General features: G+C 57.5%; 5 protein-coding genes across 5 annotated transcripts in view; 4 read left to right on the top strand and 1 right to left on the bottom strand.

Moving 5' to 3' along the window:
• GLOTRDRAFT_138661 (uncharacterized protein) overlaps positions 1-779 on the top strand; it is a gene marked incomplete at its 3' end in the record, with an annotated part of 3,081 nt that extends 2,302 nt beyond the window's left edge. Inside the window, exon 2 of the mRNA XM_007867767.1 lies at positions 49-779. Within this exon, the coding sequence (XP_007865958.1) occupies positions 49-779 (731 nt within the window). The remainder of the gene's footprint in view (positions 1-48) is intronic.
• Positions 780-1,695: 916 nt separating this feature from the next.
• On the bottom strand, positions 1,696-4,601 carry GLOTRDRAFT_93461 (uncharacterized protein; the record flags this gene model as incomplete). Its single annotated transcript, XM_007867768.1, has 16 exons — positions 1,696-1,975; positions 2,213-2,258; positions 2,283-2,294; positions 2,347-2,436; positions 2,486-2,536; positions 2,680-2,715; positions 2,778-2,835; positions 2,898-2,973; positions 3,032-3,104; positions 3,311-3,536; positions 3,675-3,738; positions 3,808-3,892; positions 3,958-4,110; positions 4,169-4,240; positions 4,345-4,371; positions 4,412-4,601. 16 exons carry the CDS (start codon positions 4,599-4,601, stop codon positions 1,696-1,698), a joined length of 1,539 nt encoding a protein of 512 aa, XP_007865959.1.
• A 2,007-nt stretch (positions 4,602-6,608) lies between these two features.
• Positions 6,609-7,212, top strand: GLOTRDRAFT_116073 (uncharacterized protein). Its single transcript, XM_007867769.1, has 3 exons — positions 6,609-6,638; positions 6,699-6,842; positions 6,912-7,212. Exons 2-3 carry the CDS (start codon positions 6,729-6,731, stop codon positions 7,185-7,187), a joined length of 390 nt encoding a protein of 129 aa, XP_007865960.1. The 5' UTR covers positions 6,609-6,638; positions 6,699-6,728; the 3' UTR covers positions 7,188-7,212.
• A 1,053-nt stretch (positions 7,213-8,265) lies between these two features.
• On the top strand, positions 8,266-8,858 carry GLOTRDRAFT_129150 (uncharacterized protein; the record flags this gene model as incomplete). Its single annotated transcript, XM_007867770.1, has 2 exons — positions 8,266-8,530; positions 8,587-8,858. The coding sequence occupies 2 exons, from the start codon at positions 8,266-8,268 to the stop codon at positions 8,856-8,858; spliced, it is 537 nt and encodes a 178-aa protein (XP_007865961.1).
• A 228-nt stretch (positions 8,859-9,086) lies between these two features.
• On the top strand, positions 9,087-9,446 carry GLOTRDRAFT_129151 (uncharacterized protein; the record flags this gene model as incomplete). Its single annotated transcript, XM_007867771.1, has 1 exon — positions 9,087-9,446. One exon carries the CDS (start codon positions 9,087-9,089, stop codon positions 9,444-9,446), a length of 360 nt encoding a protein of 119 aa, XP_007865962.1.
• Between the last annotated feature and the right edge of the window lie 259 nt (positions 9,447-9,705).

Genomic DNA, 9,705 nt, shown 5'->3' on the forward strand with positions numbered 1-9,705 from the left:
CTTCCTGCTAGTGCTTCTATAGTTGCTGACACGAGCTGCCAATCGCAGACGTCGATCTCTCGAGCAACGCTGTCATGACGCCCCGCCCGTATCCGCCCCCGCCGACAGGCCACGAGCTCATGTCGCTCTTCCCCCCGCCGCCGCCGCCGTTCATGGAAACGACCTCGGGCTACTTCCAGCGCCAGGAGCGCGCCTTTTTCGCGCAGAAGGGCAAGGAGATCCTGCGCGTCCGCATCGAGGTGGATCTCGATCGCGACATTGCCATGGCCGTCGATCGCGAGCCCGAGGGCAAGGGCAAGGAGCGCGAACGCGAACGCGAGCGCTTCGGGCAGCAGCAGCAGCAGCAGCAAGTGCAGCTTCACCCGCCGCGGGACGCCAGGCCGTGGCCCGCCGCGCAGCAGCCACAACAGCCACAGCCGCCACCCCAGTTCAGCCACCCCCATCCGCACCACCGCCAGTCGCCGCCCGCCGCCGTGGCGCCGTACCCGCCCCCGCCACACCACCTCTCGCGGGCCTCGCCGCGCGTCTCCGCCGTCCCGACGACGCCGTCCTTCACGAACGTCCCCCCGCACGCGCCGCGGCCGTACGTGCAGGAGGTCGCGGTGCTGCCGGTGCACTCGCAGCGCGCGCCGATGCAGGTGCAGGTACCGCACCAGCACGAGCCGGGCCAGCTCGAGGAGCTGCCCCTGGACGAGTCGTGGAAGCGGCCCACGCCGCATAACGAGCGCAGGCGAGCCGGGAAGCATACGAAGCGCGTGGTGCGGGCGGAGATGTCGTGATGGCGAGTTTCTTTTTCGGTGCGGGTTTCTTTGTCGTGAACACAAAGTTGTGGCACCCGGTGGAGGCTGGGATCTGCGAATACCCATTCTCTCTTTCCCCGATTCCGTCGTGCTGTAATGTAATGGTATTCCTGCGCATCTTGCTCTATCAGTTACCATACTATTCATACATACACTTGTCCTTTGTCGTAATCTGATGTCCCCTTCCACGCTGCCCGCCCCGTCCACCAACCTTCCACAGCACGCCCCCCAAGCTTATGGCCATCAGCGAGTCGACAAGTACCAGCGACATTGATGCAGAGACCAGACAACGCAGATCTGCAGATTTTTGTATTGATGTTGATCGCCGGCAAGGCCCGGGGGAAGATCCCGCGGGCAGATATACTTCCGCATTCGCTCGGACGCTGGCTTTGCATGGCACCGATGACGACGACTGCTTGGTCGACTGTCTGCGCTCGACGCGAGCGCGACGTTTCGTTATCGGATCTCTTTCACGCGGCAGCGAGCTACAGTCTACTCTTCGACACGACGCCAGCTACGAATGTGTGCGTATTCTGTGGAACATCGCCCATCTCACATTTGCGCGCACTCCTCACGCGAATGTCGTGACAATCGACCGCCGCAAACGCCGACGAGGAGAACAAGATGGCGAATTCACTGCGTATACGGTCGGGGGCTACTCGAAGACGCGCGGGACTGTAGTGGGTAATCGCAAAGGTAACGTCTTGTATTCATCATCTCTACGCTACAACAACCCCTGCGTGAATAGAGTGACTTTGATCCCTCCCTCGGACGAGGCAACGCCGAAAGATCTGCGTACGAGGAGAACATGATGGCGCCGGCGCGGGAGTGTATAATAATGATGTAGTGGTCTGGGTAATCGCAGAGGTAAAGTCTTGTATTCATCATCTCTACGCTACAACAAGCCCTGCCTGACTAGAACGACTTTGTTTCCTCCCGCCGCCCTCCCGCTTGTCCCGTCGCCCGCTCTCGGATGGCTTGTCCTGTCATGAACGGGAACCGGCTCCGCGTTCGCTCGCCCAGTCCATCGCCCGCTCTCCTTCTCTGCCTTCCGGCACGACTTTGAGCACCCCGCAACCACCCAGCCGGCTCCTCCCCCACTCCCGCGCGAATGCTCGAAAACCGCGACCTGCCCCGGAGCAGTGTCCCCCATCACTTTCAGGCTCCGCACGGGACTACATACACCGCAAGGCACTGCTGTGGACGCGGAAGGCAGTGAGGGCTAGCAAGCACGCTGGACATGTGCTCTCGCAGTCCGCCGGCGCTGCCGTAGCAGGACGGGGACTCGACCTCACCCGTCTGCGCGGCATTCTACTCCTGTGTACACTACAGTAGATTAGCGCATACTAGGCAAATACAATCAGCCTTTGGATGCTGTGTTTACAATCACTACGTCATCGCAACGTCCTTACCTGCGTTCTCTCCCTGCCGACAGACGCGCAGCCTCAAGCGTTACCTCTACTCAATGAGCACTACACATACCCGGATTACACACTACAGTCATGTGTTAGCACTTGGAATACCGGCACTAGACAGAGTAGCATACCTAGACTGTATGTAGTTATAGCCGTCATGACGGGACCGTGAACGGCAGTCCCAGCAAAACACCGCCTTTGAGACCAGGCTAACAGTCTCACTACAGAAGCGGTACGTTACGCATTCGTGTTCGTTGAGGGCCCGCTTACCTGCGTCGTGTGCTAGAGCAGTCGGGTAGGTAGCGTTAGCAGCCTGTGTGTCTACCCGACATGAATACAATGTATCTAGAGTCTGCGGTTTCGGACCCGTCATGACGGGATCGTGGACGGCGGTCGTGAACGAACTGGCTGCTCTAGAACATTAGTTACCGCCTATTTGAATACATCCGTAAGTCATCTCTTACCTGCTAAAGGCGCCGCTCGTTGTAGTAGACAATCGCCTAGCAATCGTGTGGTCAATACGGGGCACGCAACACGTCCGTCACGCAAGAATAGAGCGCACCTTTATAAACTGATTCATTTCCTGTAGTAGTCATCCAGGCGAGACACGCGCACAAAGCCTGCGGTGAGATGACAGCGCGTAAGCAAAGCAATAGAACGAAAGTGACACGGGACAATATACCGTGTTCGACGTGCGCTGCGGGCTAGGCAAGCCACGACCTACTGCGCTGGACACGACGGAGTGCTCACGAAGAGCGCTGCAAGACAGTCCCGTAAGAAAAACCATCATTGTAATACAACTAGCGCGGAACGTACTAGGACGGCATAACCGGTAGTACGGTCAGCGCGGACACACTTCTGTCACGGCATACTGCAGTCACTGCTGCACCTGAAAGACATCGAAAGCGTCAGTTATAGCAATCCATCGAATAGACGGGTAACATACAATAGAAAGAGGAGGGTGCGAAGGCGAGAGGGCAAAACACGAAGGGGCGGTGGATAAATTCCAACGAGGAGACGAGCTGCTTATATACCTTTCAGACGCACCCCAGACCCGGTTTCTGGCGACTGAACGACCCTATCTTCCGAGTGAACCTGCGCGCGCGGCTTCTCGCGCTGAAAACTTGCGATCGGGGAAACGCCGCGCCGTGTCGCGACGCGACGGCAATGTACGCAAATTGGATGCCGCTCGCGTTATTCGTGTCGACGCCATGTTAACCAATTCGCTTCGGAAGGAGGGGAGCTCGACGACAGCAGTGTAGTGCTGTTCCCCGCTTCGTGCTTTCGTCTCACTTGCTTCCGACTGACCTCGACCTGCTCTCTATTCAGCCCGTCCCAAGCGTAGGCAGTCAGAACTTAGTTTACACGCCCCGGAAGTAAAATAAAGTGAATAACTGGGAGAACCTACAGAGGCTCCATTAGCGACTGACGCTGATTCTGTTGCCTCGAGGTTACTCACCGCCGCGCGTATTCGTTCATATCTCGTACACCGGCACACATTGACTCCATCGTCGTGGAAACTCCTGAAATTCAGCAAACCCCGAGCCCCGCTCGTTAGCTTGGATCCGCGGGTAATATCTCCCGTGACTCACCAAGCTTTTCGAAGCGTCTGCTCGCCCCGGTGAAATTTGCAGGAATCTTCCACACCAAGCGGAGACGCTCGCTCCATGTCGCGGGCTAACGGGTTGCCGTATGAAACATTTCAGCGCGCGTACCTACTCGCGCCCGCACGCCGGACTTACGTCTCGTTTGCCACTCGCCGTTCGGCATCCTGTCCAGCCTTTCAGGTGCTAGGGCATGTCGACGACGTATCTCGTAGTTGAGCGCGTTGTAGCTACAGCTAGGGGTCAGATGCGAAATCCCGCCAACGAAATCAAAGCCTTCTGACTGCCGTCCTGGAGCAAACAGGGACATGTTGATGTGCAATTGCGAGGTACAAAAGGGAATACGTACCTTCGGCTTCCCAGACGCATAGCGTACGGAACGGACACTGCTGTAACCTCCTTCGCTCGGCAAACGCAGTACCTGTCCACCTGAGATCCTATCTATGCGAGCATCTCGCACTTCGTATCGCGAGTACGCGTGCGTTCTGCCTCGCGAAGCGAAGCAGCTATAGCGAGTTGACTGACCTCCTGGTTGCCTCGGACGTCCACTTCCTTGTAGATTAGATGTCCGAGCCATTGATCAGTTGTGAACGCTCGGACGCGAGGTTACTCAACCGCCGGGATAGTGCTTTGTCTGTACGCAGAGTGTCCGAATGATAGACCGTCCACCGAACGAACAGCGTGCCACTTCCATTGTGCTGGGGCTTGACCACACTATTGCAGTCCATAGACAGCAGCATGAAGTATCCGAGTCCCTCACCAGAATATAGCAGCATCAGCATGCTGCACCAACCTCACTCGTCGACCCATTCCTCGACTTGAAACCTCACGCTATATGTCTCCCTGCACGACGTGACTCGGCCGAAATGTCTTCGGTGCCTGCGAACGGCTCCTGGGCCTCACGCTTCGCCGCCGAAGATTTGAACTTGAACATCAACTTGCAAGTCGACGTAAACCTCTCATTCACAACCGCAGTGCCGCGCAAAGTGCACAGCAGACGCCAGCACGAAAGGTATCCACGTTAAAGACCAAATACAACATACGCAGGCGCGGTACAGAGTCGGTACAAGCGAGTACATCGGTAACAGAGGGCAGCAATTGTGCATTGCTCCATGAGATGATTGTCCGTCCGAGTACATAGCTGAACTGCCTGAGTGAAAGAAGGTCCCTAAAACGCCACCAGTAGATGCGCGACTGCGTGCAGGCGTGATTGTCGGGATGCGTTGAGGGTCGAGGGCCACGGCGCGGGGAGAGAACGAAGACGTACGGGTCCTAGAGCATTTGTGGCGCGACGCTCTTCCACGCGGTCGCATGCCACACACTTCATCTCGACGCTCATGTACTTACTGATGTTTCAAGCGTGTGTATCCATCTCTCAAGCGTCTCGCTCGTGGCGCGTAGGAGCAGAAGCGTAATCGCATTGTTTGTTGCATCATGTCGAAATGTAAATTGCCCTAGTTTGTGTTATCGGATGGGGCGGGCTGAACACGGAGCTGCATGTGCACTCACAGATGATCCAATTGCCTCGCAGGAGCTAGCTAGCCTCTCGAGAGGTTCCAGGAGGTAGAATGAACATTGCAGAAGCAGCCTTAGTCTGTAAGTCATGCAGTTGATGCATAATACGAGCCACTTCTCATCGAGACTTGTCCGAATCCGACGGACTGTTGGACAGAGTCGGACGACTTCTACGGCGAGGCCACCGCCGCTTAGATGCAGCACTCCGGAGTCGGAGCGAGGTGTGGATTTCTCTCCGATCTGTATACTGTAGATCTACTCTGTAACATTACTGATCGGAGCAGCCCCTGAGCTTGGAGAAGTTGAACCCTTCTCCGAGATCAGGGTCCAGCTTCTTCTGGGCATCAAACAGGTTAGGTCATCCTCAGAGTGCCTCAACACCTCAATAACAGCTGTAATATACACTACTGGGATTTATCATGAGAGTGTGCAATTTGGGATCTCTGACCATATTGTTGAGGGATTGCCTGAATGGCCTTACACCCATTCTGAGTTATTCATGGAGAAATACTAAGTTACCTAAAATCGCAAATTCCAGATCCACCTTGGTCAGGGCCAGCAATTCCCTGCCGAAATGCTTCCCTAAGAAGCCACAGCCGCATAGTGATGCTACGCAGCCGTGGCTTCTCAGGGAAGCACTGTGGTAGCCGAGTGTGGCCCTGACTTCCGGAGTCCTCGGGATTAGTCACCGCAAAGGAACGTTTACGAGACGGACCGTATATACCGTTCCCTGTCGCGAATGTCCTGCCTGGGCCATCTCTATGCCCACATTATGCTAGTTCACCCTCCCGTCCTCACCAATGTCCTCTCCAATCCTGTGCTCAGCTGTGACCATGTGCAAGGTAAGGCTCATCTCTCGCAATCGGCACTGTTCTGTTCTCACATTATATTCTGCACTTGACATGTCTGCACTCGACACGGGTCTCCACTGCAGTACCCCTCGACCTTTGTCCGACTCGCGTCTCTTCTGACGGAATCCGCGGCGGTCATGCCTTTTCCGACATGTGGTGGAGAAAATGAAAAGTATGTCTACAAAGCATACTAACTTCTGGCCGTAGTTGTGCTAATGCTCCCATCCGCAGTCGGCGGGGAGACGCGTTTGCGAGAGCAGCGAGCGCCGAGAGATAAGGGCGATCGCAATCACCATTGGACGATGCAGGAGTGGCAGTGCGTCCCACGTGGTCGAGATATTCAGTCCGTCGCCTTCAATCTCTTTCATCCGCCTGCGACGCTGAGGAGCCTATCTAGCCGACATCTACAAAGTTGTAACGAGCATGAAGTGCACTTTAAGACGAGTTCTGGGGGTATGTCTGTTCGCGATGCGCGTCGACGAGATAGTCGCTGATTACTCACTGTGTTCGTAGCGGGCGCGTTTATAGCACAAGCAACTGACGATGCAGAGAATCTGCTACACAAGAGGAAAGTTGGATATCGCGGCGGCGGTGTGGGATGGTAGTGAACACCGGGTTTGGAGAAGGGCACACGCCGCAGGACAAAATCACGCACGCGTACGTCCCTATTCCGCTCGAGGCATCTGCGCTCGTACCGCACGTCGGAGCACTGACGCCAGGCTCCAGAGCAATGCGAGCTCACCTTGCGCGTGCGGCTTTGCGAGACGCTTTCGCCAAGATACCCCGGACTATTGCTTCATTGCCCGCCCTTCAGTGCCCTCGAGCGTGCACGGATGCAGCCGCTGGTCTCCGTACGAGCACGTACCCTCCAGGGCTGGGGAATCGCCACACTTTCTCTGTCTTTCAACCGGCCAAATTCCCCTCACCAACATCGCTTATCTGCTACTGCAAAGTTTCCTCGATCCCGTGCTGCGTTTGTCGCGGTTCCGCGGGATCTGCTGATGTATACGGATTTGCTTGGTATTCGATGTACTGTTTCGACTCCATAGGATAATTGGTGTGTTTTGTTTCCCATCACTAGCTGATGACAATGCGCTGATCGCATCTCAGTTATTTATCTCGTAGACGAGAATGAAATGTATTGTGCCGGTGCCTGCCAGGAATGGCTTGAGATAATGTTCCGCCGTTGCTCGCGTCGTCCAGGACCAGAGCAGATGATTCGGCGTCCCGCGACCAGGATCACGGCATGCAATTCTCCCCGCGCTTATGCGCATTTCGGCTCATATCTCATGACGAGGTACCGGGCGTGCATCGTGTTCCCGAGAGACACTTCTGAGATGTGGCATGCTGCGTGCATGGTCGTTCCCCATTCTCTATCGTGGCATTCCCCTTGTGCGTGCGGCTCCATCGAGTTGTTGACAAGCACCTCCCGCAAGATTCATGGTGGAGATCGCATGTGTGCTGTTTCGCTGCGGTAAGTCCACATCTTGACTCTGTTTCATCTGCAACTGACACGAAACACATTAGACCCCTCCCAATGATATAGACAGTGGTGTGGCGAGTGGCGTTCGCGTTTCTCGAGGCTTTCGCGTGGCAGCAAGTGCTCTACCGGCTCTGCCACTGGTTTCCTCCGACATTCTCTCTGTCCCGGGTCAACTCTTTGGCGAAAATGGGACGTATCGACGTCGCACGAGCGGCCTTTGGCCGCTACAACGTCTCTGGTTTGGCCGACACCGCTGTACTTCTCCGAGACTGCAATCGACAGTCGAGCCGCTAAGAACTCGCCGACTCGCTTTGCATCTTGCTCACTCCATCATCTGCTGTTACTCGCGCGACCTCATCAGTGACGCGTGTCGTTCCTTAGAAACGGTTTGCATGCCGTTTCCCATTCTCCTCCGCACTTTCGTGAGTTCCTACGACTTTTCTACAGTGATTTCTGACTAACGCCGAGCTGTATATTCCAAGGCGGGACCCGTTGACGTCGCGTGAGCGGCGCCAGCAGCATACGGGGGTACGCCCAGGGACCCACTTCCGCTGGCGACACGACGCCTGCATTGGACTGTATCTACGTCTGGTGATCATGAAGGACGTACCTCACGCGCGCCGCCGCGATCCCACAGCCATCCCCCTCAGGCGCCTACACCTTCCTTTCAGCAAATACGGGACGAATCGGCTCCCTGCGAGCGAGGTCATCGTGCAGAACAGGGGCGCGACACCCAGTCCGTTCGCCAGAGTGTCGACACCTCCGGTTGGCAACGACAGGACGTATCAACACCCCGCGACCGCGGTCATCGTGCCCTCGACAACGTCGACGCTGCCCACTCTCTCTGCCACGTCTCTGGAAAGTGAATACGGGAAGCGTCGTCGTTGCACAACACTGGTCTGCCCCCGCTGCGCTCAGCCGCCACCGAGGTTCCCGACCAGAGACACCACCCATTGATGTCCCGTGAGTGGTATCATCGTGCTGTCCTCTGCCGCTTCGATGCTGACCTGTGCTTCTCGACTCGATCCTTGGGCAACAAAGACGGGACGTACCTCCTTCCCCATGAACGGCGCGCGTGCCCGCCCTCTCGTCACGGCCAGCGTGTCGTGTGCCGTGGCCCCGGGCCTGCGATTATGGGACAAGTCATCGTCCCTCGCGCAACGGACTCTGGCGGCTACGACGACGACTGACTGCACTCCCTCGACTCACCGATCACGAACAAAGACGGGACGTACTGTCTTCCGGAGAGCGGCATCCTGCAGCTCTCTCGCACTCCTCGATACCTCCACCGCCTGTCCGCCACCTCCGAGCTGCGACTGGCAAAGTCGGGACAGATCGCCTTCGCGCGAGCGGGCTCTCCCGCTCCCTGTCCGTGGCACATATCCCCCGCGACGCGTTGAAGATCCCGGGAGACGAAGATGGGTCAGAACGACGCCCCGCGAGCAGAGCTCGTCGTGTTGTCCTTGTCTCTTCCGGCGGCTCCGCGGGAGCCGGTGGTCTCTGACTCGCGGGGACGGACGGCCTGGACGTACCTACTTGCGGCGAAGGTCACCCCCTCTCGCTCTATGCCCCTCCCGGCGCCGCCCCCTCTCGCTCTATGCCCCTCCCGGCGCCGCCCCCTCTCGCTCTATGCCCCTCCCGGCGCCGCCCCCTCTCGCTCTATGCCTCTCCCGGCTCCGCCGCGTCTCTGGTCAACCTCCCAAGTCCCGCGCAATGAAGAGAGGACGAAAATTCGTCCCGCGAGCGAGTCGCTCGCGCGCGATCTCTCCCCTCCTTGATCCGCCCAACGCTCCAAGCCACAGTCGACAAAGACGGGACAGAAACGGTTCCCACAAGCGAGTTCGTCGTGCTGCCCGTCCCCGTCGAGGAGTCGCGGCGCCCGCGAACTGCATTTTCCCCCCTCTGCCGCTCTCGACTCTCCCTCGCAACCTCCCGCTGACCTGGAACCAACCCGGGGTGGACAAAGACGGGACGGATCGGCGTCCCGCGGGCGGGTCCTCCGTGTGGGTTGTCGACGCCGTGCTGGTGACAGCCTCG

The sequence above is a fragment of the Gloeophyllum trabeum genome (assembly GCF_000344685.1).
Source record: "Gloeophyllum trabeum ATCC 11539 unplaced genomic scaffold GLOTRscaffold_00006, whole genome shotgun sequence".
NCBI classification, from domain to species: domain Eukaryota; kingdom Fungi; phylum Basidiomycota; class Agaricomycetes; order Gloeophyllales; family Gloeophyllaceae; genus Gloeophyllum; species Gloeophyllum trabeum.